Raw genomic sequence first — 14,419 nt, forward strand, 5'->3', positions numbered from 1 at the left:
GGTATTGGAACAGGGGACAGCCTGATTCTATGTGTTGTTTCTTCTACAGGTACAGGAACAGTGGACAGCCTGATTCTATGTGTTGTTTCTTCTACAGGTATTGGAACAGTGGAGAGCCTGATTCTATGTGTTGTTCCTACTACAGGTATTGGAACAGTGGACAGCCTGATTCTATGTGTTGTTTCTTCTACAGGTACTGGAACAGTGGACAGCCTGATTCTATGTGTTGTTTCTTCTACAGGTACTGGAAAAGTGGACAGCCTGATTCTATGTGTTGTTTCTTCTACAGGTATTGGAACAGTGGACAGCCTGATTCTATGTGTTGTTTCTTCTACAGGTATTGGAACAGTGGACAGCCTGATTCTATGTGTTGTTTCTTCTACAGGTATTGGAACAGTGGACAGCCTGATTCTATGTGTTGTTTCTTCTACAGGTATTGGAACAGTGGACAGCCTGATTCTATGTGTTGTTTCTTCTACAGGTATTGGAACAGTGGACAGCCTGATTCTATGTGTTGTTTCTTCTACAGTTATTGGAACAGTGGACAGCCTGATTCTATGTGTTGTTTCTTCTAAAGGTACTGGAACAGTGGACAGCCTGTTTCTATGTGTTGTTTCTTCTACAGGTACTGGAACAGTGGACAGCCTTATTCTATGTGTTGTTTCTTCTACAGGTATTGGAACAGTGGACAGCCTGATTCTATGTGTTGTTTCTTCTACAGGTATTGGAACAGTGGACATCCTGATTCTATGTGTTTTTTATTCTACATGTATTGGAACAGTGGACAGCCTGATTCTATGTGTTGTTTCTTCTACAGTTACTGGAACAGTGGACAGCCTGATTCTATGTGTTGTTTCTTCTACAGGTACTGGAACAGTGGACAGCCTGATTCTATGTGTTTTTTATTCTACATGTATTGGAACAGTGGACAGCCTGATTCTATGTGTTGTTTCTTCTACAGTTACTGGAACAGTGGACAGCCTGATTCTATGTGTTGTTTCTTCTACAGGTACTGGAACAGTGGACAGCCTGATTCTATGTGTTGTTTCTTCTACAGGTATTGGAACAGGGGACAGCCTGATTCTATGTGTTGTTTCTTCTAAAGGTACTGGAACAGTGGACAGCCTGTTTCTATGTGTTGTTTCTTCTACAGGTACTGGAACAGTGGACAGCCTTATTCTATGTGTTGTTTCTTCTACAGGTATTGGAACAGTGGACAGCCTGATTCTATGTTTTGTTTCTTCTACAGTTGTTGGAACTGTGGACAGCCTGATTATATGTGTTGTTTCATCTACAGGTATTTGAACAGTGGACAGCCTGATTCTATGTGTTGTTTCTTCTACAGGTATTGGAACAGTGGACATCCTGATTCTATGTGTTTTTTATTCTACATGTATTGGAACAGTGGACAGCCTGATTCTATGTGTTGTTTCTTCTACAGTTACTGGAACAGTGGACAGCCTGATTCTATGTGTTGTTTCTTCTACAGGTACTGGAACAGTGGACAGCCTGATTCTATGTGTTGTTTCTTCTACAGGTATTGGAACAGGGGACAGCCTGATTCTATGTGTTGTTTCTTCTACAGGTACAGGAACAGTGGACAGCCTGATTCTATGTGTTGTTTCTTCTACAGGTATTGGAACAGTGGAGAGCCTGATTCTATGTGTTGTTCCTACTACAGGTATTGGAACAGTGGACAGCCTGATTCTATGTGTTGTTTCTTCTACAGGTACTGGAACAGTGGACAGCCTGATTCTATGTGTTGTTTCTTCTACAGGTACTGGAAAAGTGGACAGCCTGATTCTATGTGTTGTTTCTTCTACAGGTATTGGAACAGTGGACAGCCTGATTCTATGTGTTGTTTCTTCTACAGGTATTGGAACAGTGGACAGCCTGATTCTATGTGTTGTTTCTTCTACAGGTATTGGAACAGTGGACAGCCTGATTCTATGTGTTGTTTCTTCTACAGGTATTGGAACAGTGGACAGCCTGATTCTATGTGTTGTTTCTTCTACAGGTATTGGAACAGTGGACAGCCTGATTCTATGTGTTGTTTCTTCTACAGTTATTGGAACAGTGGACAGCCTGATTCTATGTGTTGTTTCTTCTAAAGGTACTGGAACAGTGGACAGCCTGTTTCTATGTGTTGTTTCTTCTACAGGTACTGGAACAGTGGACAGCCTTATTCTATGTGTTGTTTCTTCTACAGGTATTGGAACAGTGGACAGCCTGATTCTATGTGTTGTTTCTTCTACAGGTATTGGAACAGTGGACATCCTGATTCTATGTGTTTTTTATTCTACATGTATTGGAACAGTGGACAGCCTGATTCTATGTGTTGTTTCTTCTACAGTTACTGGAACAGTGGACAGCCTGATTCTATGTGTTGTTTCTTCTACAGGTACTGGAACAGTGGACAGCCTGATTCTATGTGTTGTTTCTTCTACAGGTATTGGAACAGGGGACAGCCTGATTCTATGTGTTGTTTCTTCTACAGGTACAGGAACAGTGGACAGCCTGATTCTATGTGTTGTTTCTTCTACAGGAATTGGAACAGTGGAGAGCCTGATTCTATGTGTTGTTCCTACTACAGGTATTGGAACAGTGGACAGCCTGATTCTATGTGTTGTTTCTTCTACAGGTATTGGAACAGTGGACAGCCTGATTCTATGTGTTGTTTCTTCTACAGGTACTGGAAAAGTGGACAGCCTGATTCTATGTGTTGTTTCTTCTACAGGTATTGGAACAGTGGACAGCCTGATTCTATGTGTTGTTTCTTCTACAGGTATTGGAACAGTGGACAGCCTGATTCTATGTGTTGTTTCTTCTACAGGTATTGGAACAGTGGACAGCCTGATTCTATGTGTTGTTTCTTCTACAGGTACTGGAACAGTGGACAGCCTGATTCTATGTGTTGTTTCTTCTACAGGTACTGGAACAGTGGACAGCCTTATTCTATGTGTTGTTTCTTCTACAGGTATTGGAACAGTGGACAGCCTGATTCTATGTTTTGTTTCTTCTACAGGTATTGGAACAGTGGACAGCCTGATTCTATGTTTTGTTTCTTCTACAGTTGTTGGAACAGTGGACAGCCTGATTATATGTGTTGTTTCATCTACAGGTATTTGAACAGTGAACAGCCTATTTCTATGTGTTGTTTCTTCTACAGGTATTGGAACAGTGGACATCCTGATTCTATGTGTTTTTTATTCTACAGGTATTGGAACAGTGGACAGCCTGATTCTATGTGTTGTTTCTTCTACAGGTATTGGAACAGTGGACAGCCTGATTCTATGTGTTGTTTCTTCTACAGTTATTGGAACAGTGGACAGCCTGATTCTATGTGTTGTTTCTTCTAAAGGTACTGGAACAGTGGACAGCCTGTTTCTATGTGTTGTTTCTTCTACAGGTACTGGAACAGTGGACAGCCTTATTCTATGTGTTGTTTCTTCTACAGGTATTGGAACAGTGGACAGCCTGATTCTATGTGTTGTTTCTTCTACAGGTATTGGAACAGTGGACATCCTGATTCTATGTGTTTTTTATTCTACATGTATTGGAACAGTGGACAGCCTGATTCTATGTGTTGTTTCTTCTACAGTTACTGGAACAGTGGACAGCCTGATTCTATGTGTTGTTTCTTCTACAGGTACTGGAACAGTGGACAGCCTGATTCTATGTGTTTTTTATTCTACATGTATTGGAACAGTGGACAGCCTGATTCTATGTGTTGTTTCTTCTACAGTTACTGGAACAGTGGACAGCCTGATTCTATGTGTTGTTTCTTCTACAGGTACTGGAACAGTGGACAGCCTGATTCTATGTGTTGTTTCTTCTACAGGTATTGGAACAGGGGACAGCCTGATTCTATGTGTTGTTTCTTCTAAAGGTACTGGAACAGTGGACAGCCTGTTTCTATGTGTTGTTTCTTCTACAGGTACTGGAACAGTGGACAGCCTTATTCTATGTGTTGTTTCTTCTACAGGTATTGGAACAGTGGACAGCCTGATTCTATGTTTTGTTTCTTCTACAGTTGTTGGAACTGTGGACAGCCTGATTATATGTGTTGTTTCATCTACAGGTATTTGAACAGTGGACAGCCTGATTCTATGTGTTGTTTCTTCTACAGGTATTGGAACAGTGGACATCCTGATTCTATGTGTTTTTTATTCTACATGTATTGGAACAGTGGACAGCCTGATTCTATGTGTTGTTTCTTCTACAGTTACTGGAACAGTGGACAGCCTGATTCTATGTGTTGTTTCTTCTACAGGTACTGGAACAGTGGACAGCCTGATTCTATGTGTTGTTTCTTCTACAGGTATTGGAACAGGGGACAGCCTGATTCTATGTGTTGTTTCTTCTACAGGTACAGGAACAGTGGACAGCCTGATTCTATGTGTTGTTTCTTCTACAGGTATTGGAACAGTGGAGAGCCTGATTCTATGTGTTGTTCCTACTACAGGTATTGGAACAGTGGACAGCCTGATTCTATGTGTTGTTTCTTCTACAGGTACTGGAACAGTGGACAGCCTGATTCTATGTGTTGTTTCTTCTACAGGTACTGGAAAAGTGGACAGCCTGATTCTATGTGTTGTTTCTTCTACAGGTATTGGAACAGTGGACAGCCTGATTCTATGTGTTGTTTCTTCTACAGGTATTGGAACAGTGGACAGCCTGATTCTATGTGTTGTTTCTTCTACAGGTATTGGAACAGTGGACAGCCTGATTCTATGTGTTGTTTCTTCTACAGGTATTGGAACAGTGGACAGCCTGATTCTATGTGTTGTTTCTTCTACAGGTATTGGAACAGTGGACAGCCTGATTCTATGTGTTGTTTCTTCTACAGTTATTGGAACAGTGGACAGCCTGATTCTATGTGTTGTTTCTTCTAAAGGTACTGGAACAGTGGACAGCCTGTTTCTATGTGTTGTTTCTTCTACAGGTACTGGAACAGTGGACAGCCTTATTCTATGTGTTGTTTCTTCTACAGGTATTGGAACAGTGGACAGCCTGATTCTATGTGTTGTTTCTTCTACAGGTATTGGAACAGGGGACAGCCTGATTCTATGTGTTGTTTCTTCTAAAGGTACTGGAACAGTGGACAGCCTGTTTCTATGTGTTGTTTCTTCTACAGGTACTGGAACAGTGGACAGCCTTATTCTATGTGTTGTTTCTTCTACAGGTATTGGAACAGTGGACAGCCTGATTCTATGTTTTGTTTCTTCTACAGTTGTTGGAACTGTGGACAGCCTGATTATATGTGTTGTTTCATCTACAGGTATTTGAACAGTGGACAGCCTGATTCTATGTGTTGTTTCTTCTACAGGTATTGGAACAGTGGACATCCTGATTCTATGTGTTTTTTATTCTACATGTATTGGAACAGTGGACAGCCTGATTCTATGTGTTGTTTCTTCTACAGTTACTGGAACAGTGGACAGCCTGATTCTATGTGTTGTTTCTTCTACAGGTACTGGAACAGTGGACAGCCTGATTCTATGTGTTGTTTCTTCTACAGGTATTGGAACAGGGGACAGCCTGATTCTATGTGTTGTTTCTTCTACAGGTACAGGAACAGTGGACAGCCTGATTCTATGTGTTGTTTCTTCTACAGGTATTGGAACAGTGGAGAGCCTGATTCTATGTGTTGTTCCTACTACAGGTATTGGAACAGTGGACAGCCTGATTCTATGTGTTGTTTCTTCTACAGGTACTGGAACAGTGGACAGCCTGATTCTATGTGTTGTTTCTTCTACAGGTACTGGAAAAGTGGACAGCCTGATTCTATGTGTTGTTTCTTCTACAGGTATTGGAACAGTGGACAGCCTGATTCTATGTGTTGTTTCTTCTACAGGTATTGGAACAGTGGACAGCCTGATTCTATGTGTTGTTTCTTCTACAGGTATTGGAACAGTGGACAGCCTGATTCTATGTGTTGTTTCTTCTACAGGTATTGGAACAGTGGACAGCCTGATTCTATGTGTTGTTTCTTCTACAGGTATTGGAACAGTGGACAGCCTGATTCTATGTGTTGTTTCTTCTACAGTTATTGGAACAGTGGACAGCCTGATTCTATGTGTTGTTTCTTCTAAAGGTACTGGAACAGTGGACAGCCTGTTTCTATGTGTTGTTTCTTCTACAGGTACTGGAACAGTGGACAGCCTTATTCTATGTGTTGTTTCTTCTACAGGTATTGGAACAGTGGACAGCCTGATTCTATGTGTTGTTTCTTCTACAGGTATTGGAACAGTGGACATCCTGATTCTATGTGTTTTTTATTCTACATGTATTGGAACAGTGGACAGCCTGATTCTATGTGTTGTTTCTTCTACAGTTACTGGAACAGTGGACAGCCTGATTCTATGTGTTGTTTCTTCTACAGGTACTGGAACAGTGGACAGCCTGATTCTATGTGTTGTTTCTTCTACAGGTATTGGAACAGGGGACAGCCTGATTCTATGTGTTGTTTCTTCTACAGGTACAGGAACAGTGGACAGCCTGATTCTATGTGTTGTTTCTTCTACAGGTATTGGAACAGTGGAGAGCCTGATTCTATGTGTTGTTCCTACTACAGGTATTGGAACAGTGGACAGCCTGATTCTATGTGTTGTTTCTTCTACAGGTATTGGAACAGTGGACAGCCTGATTCTATGTGTTGTTTCTTCTACAGGTACTGGAAAAGTGGACAGCCTGATTCTATGTGTTGTTTCTTCTACAGGTATTGGAACAGTGGACAGCCTGATTCTATGTGTTGTTTCTTCTACAGGTATTGGAACAGTGGACAGCCTGATTCTATGTGTTGTTTCTTCTACAGGTATTGGAACAGTGGACAGCCTGATTCTATGTGTTGTTTCTTCTACAGGTACTGGAACAGTGGACAGCCTGATTCTATGTGTTGTTTCTTCTACAGGTACTGGAACAGTGGACAGCCTTATTCTATGTGTTGTTTCTTCTACAGGTATTGGAACAGTGGACAGCCTGATTCTATGTTTTGTTTCTTCTACAGGTATTGGAACAGTGGACAGCCTGATTCTATGTTTTGTTTCTTCTACAGTTGTTGGAACAGTGGACAGCCTGATTATATGTGTTGTTTCATCTACAGGTATTTGAACAGTGGACAGCCTATTTCTATGTGTTGTTTCTTCTACAGGTATTGGAACAGTGGACATCCTGATTCTATGTGTTTTTTATTCTACATGTATTGGAACAGTGGACAGCCTGATTCTATGTGTTGTTTCTTCTACAGGTACTGGAACAGTGGACAGCCTGATTCTATGTGTTGTTTCTTCTACAGGTACTGGAACAGTGGACAGCCTGATTCTATGTGTTGTTTCTTCTACAGGTACTGGAAAAGTGGACAGCCTGATTCTATGTGTTGTTTCTTCTACAGGTATTGGAACAGGGGACAGCCTGATTCTATGTGTTGTTTCTTCTACAGGTACAGGAACAGTGGACAGCCTGATTCTATGTGTTGTTTCTTCTACAGGTATTGGAACAGTGGACAGCCTGATTCTATGTGTTGTTTCTTCTACAGGTATTGGAACAGTGGACAGCCTGATTCTATGTGTTGTTTCTTCTACAGGTATTGGAACAGTGGACAGCCTGATTCTATGTGTTGTTTCTTCAACAGGTATTGGAACAGTGGACAGCCTGATTATATGTGTTGTTTCTTCTACAGGTATTGGAACAGTGGACAGCCTGATTCTATGTGTTGTTTCTTATACAGGTATTGGAACAGTGGACATCCTGATTCTATGTGTTTTTTATTCTACATGTATTGGAACAGTGGACAGCCTGATTCTATGTGTTGTTTCTTCTACAGGTACTGGAACAGTGGACAGCCTGATTCTATGTGTTGTTTCTTCTACAGGTACTGGAACAGTGGAAAGCCTGATTCTGTGTGCTGTTTCTTCTACAGGTACTGGAAAAGTGGACAGCCTGATTCTATGTGTTGTTTCTTCTACAGGTACTGGAACAGTGGACAGCCTGATTCTATGTGTTGTTTCTTCTACAGGTATTGGAACAGTGGACAGCCTGATTCTATGTGTTGTTTCTTCTACAGGTATTGGAACAGTGGACAGCCTGATTCTATGTGTTGTTTCCTCTACATGAATTGGAACAGTGGACAGCCTGATTCTATGTGTTGTTTCTTCTACAGGTATTGGAACAGTGGACAGCCTGATTATATGTGTTGTTTCTTCTACAGGTACTGGAACAGTGGACAGCCTGATTCTATGTGTTGTTTCTTCTACAGGTATTGGAACAGTGGACAGCCTGATTATATGTGTTGTTTCTTCTACAGGTATTGGAACAGTGGACAGCCTGATTCTATGTGTTGTTTCTTCTACAGGAATTGGAACAGTGGACAGCCTGATTCTATGTGTTGTTTCTTCTACAGGTATTGGAACAGTGGAGAGCCTGATTCTATGTGTTGTTTCTTCTACAGGTATTGGAACAGTGGAGAGCCTGATTCTATGTGTTGTTTCTTCTACAGGTACTGGAACAGTGGACAGCCTGATTCTATGTGTTGTTTCTTCTACAGGTATTGGAACAGTAGAGAGCCTGATTCTATGTGTTGTTTCTTCTACAGGTATTGGAACAGTGGACAGCCTGATTCTATGTGTTGTTTCTTCTACAGGTATTGGAACAGTGGAGAGCCTAATGGTGGTGTAGCTGAGAACTGTGCGTATTTCTACTCCCGGTCATCAGACTCAGGAGCATGGTGGGACTCTGGCTGTTCCTATCAATACAGATGGATCTGTGAGAAATAGGATTCTCTGTACTGCTAGAGACCATTTCAGACATATGTTTTAAATCCTTAAACCCAGACTTGGACCAAACAAAATAGCGAGTGATGTGCAACGCTTGCAGTTAGCCACTGATTCCTTCCAAACCGCTCATTGTTGAATTTGTGATTTCCGACTTGTTGTGTAACGATGAGCACCGATACCTTGTATCTATAATTTGTTCTTAACTGACTTGCCTAGTTAAATTAACAATAAATACAAATTCTGCGGTTATATAGTGAGTGACAGAACACTGAACCAATCACGGCGCAACTAGAGAACATTACCAAAGCATACGCTCTGTATATTCCGCTGGCTGCCCCACCACCCCAGAAAGCACTGAGCGAGGCTGAAACACCTGCATTTAGGCGCTGCCTTACGCAAGAAAGAGAACACGTTTGTATGCGGCTTTATTAATTGTTTGCAAACTGATATGTGACATGAATTAATGCCAAAATAACATGCGAAACAGGGTATCCTGCTATTGAGGTGAGATCTATTACGCTGGCCCGGGTTGAACTGGACAATGGGCCGTCACGTCATCGGGCAAAAGCAGGGAGGGAGGAGCACCTTTCTCAAATCAAACAGTAATCTGCACCCCACGGTCATGTTGTCAACAAGGCAGCATAATGCATCGTCAAGAAACATACAACATCTCATTTGAAATTGTACAATAAATGTGATACCTGAATTCACACCAAAATCCTTGAACTCCATTCATTATTTGTCCGTGCCAGTAAAGTATTGTATGTGCTGTAATTCAGAACATATCTGATGGATTATACAAATGCTAAAAGTTTGGAGTATCTTCGGCCATTGGCCATTTATTAGAATTGCTTCTAAAACCTTTTAACAATTTTGATGACCGTCGCTATATGTGTGTGAGAGTGTGTTTCCCTCTACCCCCATTAGTTGCCTCCATGGTAACAGCTAGCCTAACGATATGACTGAGAGTGTGTATCCCTCCACCCCCACTAGTTGCCTCCATGGTAACAGCTAGCCTAACGATATGACTGAGAGTGTGTTTCCCTCTACCCCCACTAGTTGCCTCCATGGTAACAGCTAGCCTAACGATATGACTGAGAGTGTGTTTCCCTCCACCCCCACTAGTTGTCTCCATGGTAACAGCTAGCCTAACGATATGACTGAGAGTGTGTATCCCTCCACCCCCACTAGTTGCCTCCATGGTAACAGCTAGCCTAACGATATGACTGAGAGTGTGTATCCATGGTAACAGCTAGCCTAACGATATGACTGAGGGTGTATCCCTCTACCCCCACTAGTTGCCTCCATGGTAACAGCTAGCCTAACGATATGACTGAGAGTGTGTATCCATGGTAACAGCTAGCCTAACGATATGACTGAGAGTGTGTATCCATGGTAACAGCTAGCCTAACGATATGACTGAGAGTGTGTATCCATGGTAACAGCTAGCCTAACGATATGACTGAGAGTATGTATCCATGGTAACAGCTAGCCTAACGATATGACTGAGAGTGTGTATCCATGGTAACAGCTAGTCTAACGATATGACTCAGAGTGTGTATCCATGGTAACAGCTAGCCTAACGATATGACTGAGAGTGTGTATCCATGGTAACAGCTAGCCTAACGATATGACTGAGAGTGTGTATCCATGGTAACAGCTAGCCTAACGATATGACTGAGAGTGTGTATCCATGGTAAAAGCTAGCCTAACGATATGACTGAGAGTGTGTATCCATGGTAACAGCTAGCCTAACGATATGACTGAGACATGGATGCTAAGACCACACACACACATTTTCAACTTCTCACTTCTCACTTCCTCTTCCTCTTCCTCTTCCTCTTCCTCTTCCTCTCTCTCTCTCTTTCCTATTTAGTCACACATACACACGTACACAACACACACACACACACACACACACACACACACACACACACACACACACACACACACACACACACAGGAGAAAGAGGCAGAAAGAGAGAAGAGGAGAGAGAGGGAGAAAGAGAGGAGAGGAGAGAGAGGGAGGAGAGGAGAGGAGAGGAGAGGAGAGGAGAGGAGAGAGAGGAGAGGAGAGGAGAGGAGAGGAGAGGAGAGGAGAGGAGAGGAGAGGAGAGGAGAGGAGAGGAGAGGAGAGGAGAGGAGAGGAGAGGAGAGGAGAGGAGAGGACACACACTCATTGAGAGGTCATTAAGGTCGGATAAATAACTAACTGTCCACTATCTGATGACAGGTTCAATAACTAACTGTTCACTATCTGATGACAGGATCAATAACTAACTGTCCACTATCTGATGACAGGATAAATAACTAACTTTCCACTATCTGATGACAGGATCAATAAGTAACTGTCCACTATCTGATGACAGGATCAATAACTAACTGTCCACTATCTGATGACAGGATCAATAACTAACTGTCCACTATCTGATGACAGGATCAATAAGTAACTGTCCACTATCTGATGACAGGATCAATAACTAACTGTCCACTATCTGATGACAGGATCAATAACTAACTGTCCACTATCTGATGACAGGATCAATAAGTAACTGTCCACTATCTGATTACAGGATCAATAACTACTGTCCACTATCTGATGACAGGATCAATAACTAACTGTCCATTATCTGATGACAGGATCAATAACTAACAACGGTGAACCGGTGTCCTGAGGTGGTGAACTGGTGTCCTGAGGTGGTCAACTGGTGTCCTGAGGTGGTCAACTGGTGTCCTGAAGTGGTGAACCGGTGTCCTGAGGTGGTGTACCGGTGTTCTGAGGTGGTGAACTGGTGTCCTGAGGTGGTGAACCGGTGTTCTGAGGTCAATACACACTGCCACAAATGGTAATGTTAACCATCCAGAGATGTGGGGGTCAATGGGAGTCTTATGCAAATGATCAACATGCAATTTCCAGTAAGTCATTTGCCTTTTTTCCAGTAAGAAGCATGTGACACGCTGACTCCCACACAGAGCTGTTGTCACACCCATTCACACTTCTACACTTCTGTGACACCATACAGTCCTCTGATAAACAGGGAGATGTTAGAGTAGTGTGCAGTGCAGTTATTGTCCGCCAGCTTGTTTTGATGTAGATAGAGAATGAGGAAGAGGAAGTGAGAGTAAATGTAGACCGTAGAAAGACAGAGTCATCTCTGAATAACTATTCTCTCTGGTGTCAATGTCACACAGGAGACAGCAGTTATTCTTTGTGAGTTCACCGTCTTGCATTAAGCTATCTACTGTTCACCCTGCTGCTGGTGGCAACATCATATCAGAGTCTCAGTTAAAGTTTAAAAGGAAGTGGACCGCCAGAGTTTCAAATGGTGTGAATGATATCGCCGCTCTAAAACCTCTGAGAAAGATGCAGACATACATTCTAACACATATCTCTGAATAACTCCTCTCACTGAGACAGCATAGATTAAAATAACTCTACATGGCCATCGATGGTGTTCAAGGTGAAATGTGTCAATGTGGTAAACAAAACTATTAGAAACTAAATATACAAACTAATCTACATTGTGGAAAACAAACATGTTTTTCAGAAAATAAGGTTGGAGTCACGTGGTGGTGGTTAGTGTCATACTATTGGTTAGACAGTTTTCCCTTTAATGAGGTTGACAGTTAAAACTGTCTCTTACATCAGGCTGAGTCACACAGAGGATCCAGCGGTGAAGTGAGCAGACACAAACCTACAACTGAGATAACAGCAGACGTTACAAGCGTAGAAGTTACAACATTAGAAGTTACAATAGTAAAAGTTACAACCGTAGAAGTTACAACAGTAGAAGTTACGACAGTAGAAGTTACTGCATTTGAGCACAAGTGTGTAAAGATGTCAGAGGCAAACTATGGAAACAGAGATGGATTTAAAGGCAAAACCCCTAATGAAATAAAGACCATGGATATTGATGATCATATATACACCAACGAAACACCCATCAAGCCCTGCAGGAAGGATGGAGTTGGTGATCAACAACCAGGTAACAGTTTATCCTGGTATAGTGCTTGATACTGACACATACAGTGAGGGAAAAAAGTATTTGATCCCCTGCTGATTTTGTACGTTTGCCCACTGACAAAGACATGATCAGTCTATAATTTTAATGGTTGATTTATTTGAACAGTGAGAGACAGAATAACAACAAAAAAATCCAGAAAATTGCATGTCAAAAATGTTATAAATTGATTTGCATTTTAATGAGGGAAATAAGTATTTGACCCCTCTGCAAAACATGACTTAGTACTTGGTGGCAAAACCCTTGTTGGCAATCACAGAGGTCAGACGTTTCTTGTAGTTGGCCACCAGGTTTGCACACATCTCAGGAGGGATTTTGTCCCACTCTTCTTTGCAGATCTTCTCCAAGTCATTAAGGTTTCGAGGCTGACGTTTGGCAACTCGAACCTTCAGCTCCCTCCACAGATTTTCTATGGGATTAAGGTCTGGAGACTGGCTAGGCCACTCCAGGACCTTAATGTGCTTCTTCTTGAGCCACTCCTTTGTTGTCTTGGCCGTGTGTTTTGGGTCATTGTCATGCTGGAATACCCATCCACGACCCATTTTCAATGCCCTGGCTGAGGGAAGGAGGTTCTCACCCAAGATTTGACAGTACATGGCCCCGTCCATCGTCCCTTTGATGCGGTGAAGTTGTCCTGTCCCCTTAGCAGAAAAACACCCCCAAAGCATAATGTTTCCACCTCCATGTTTGACGGTGGGGATGGTGTTCTTGGGGTCATAGGCAGCATTCCTCCTCCCCCAAACACGGCGAGTTGAGTTGATGCCAAAGAGCTCGATTTTGGTCTCATCTGACCACAACACTTTCACCCAGTTCTCCTCTGAATCATTCAGATGTTCATTGGCAAACTTCAGACGGGCCTGTATATGTGCTTTCTTGAGCAGGGGGACCTTCTGGGCACTGCAGGATTTCAGGTCTTCACGGCGTAGTGTGTTACCAATTGTTTTCTTGGTAACTATGGTCCCAGCTGCCTTGAGATCATTGACAAGATCCTCTCGTGTAGTTCTGGGCTGATTCCTCACCGTTCTTATAATCATTGCAACTCCACAAGGTGAGATCTTGCATGGTGCCCCAGGTCGAGGGAGATTGACAGTTCTTTTGTGTTTCTTCCATTTGCGAATAATCGCACCAACTGTTGTCACCTTCTCACCAAGCTGCTTGGCGATGGTCTTGTAGCCCATTCCAGCCTTGTTTAGGTCTACAATCTTGTCCCTGACATCCTTGGAGAGCTCTTTGGTCTTGGCCATGGTGGAGAGTTTGGAATCTGATTGATTGATTGCTTCTGTGGACAAGTGTCTTTTATACAGGTAACAAACTGAGATTAGGAGCACTCCCTTTAAGAGTGTGCTCCTAATCTCACCTCGTTACCTGTATAAAAGACACCTGGGAGCCAGAAATCTTTCGGATTGAGAGGGGGTCAAATACTTATTTTCCCTCATTAAAATGCAAATCAATTTATAACATTTTTGACATGCGTTTTTCTGGATTTTTGTTGTTGTTATTCTGTCCCTCACTGTTCAAATAAACCTACCATTAAAATTATAGACTGATCATTTCTTTGTCAGTGGGCAAACGTACAAAATCAACAGGGGATCAAATACTTTTTTCCCTCACTGTACTTACACA

General features: G+C 42.3%; 1 protein-coding gene across 1 annotated transcript in view; it reads left to right on the forward strand.

Annotated features, from left to right (window-relative positions):
* Positions 1 to 8,725, forward strand: part of LOC311123003 (uncharacterized protein) — a gene marked incomplete at both ends in the record, with an annotated part of 28,489 nt that extends 19,764 nt beyond the window's left edge. Inside the window, 2 exons of the mRNA XM_084197299.1 lie at positions 7,874 to 7,921; positions 8,642 to 8,725. Of these exons, the coding sequence (XP_084053425.1) occupies positions 7,874 to 7,921; positions 8,642 to 8,725 (132 nt within the window). The remainder of the gene's footprint in view (positions 1 to 7,873; positions 7,922 to 8,641) is intronic.
* Between the last annotated feature and the right edge of the window lie 5,694 nt (positions 8,726 to 14,419).

This window comes from Coregonus lavaretus (assembly GCF_964263955.1).
Source record: "Coregonus lavaretus genome assembly, contig: HAP1_SCAFFOLD_5420, whole genome shotgun sequence".
Taxonomy (NCBI): Eukaryota; Metazoa; Chordata; class Actinopteri; order Salmoniformes; family Salmonidae; genus Coregonus; species Coregonus lavaretus.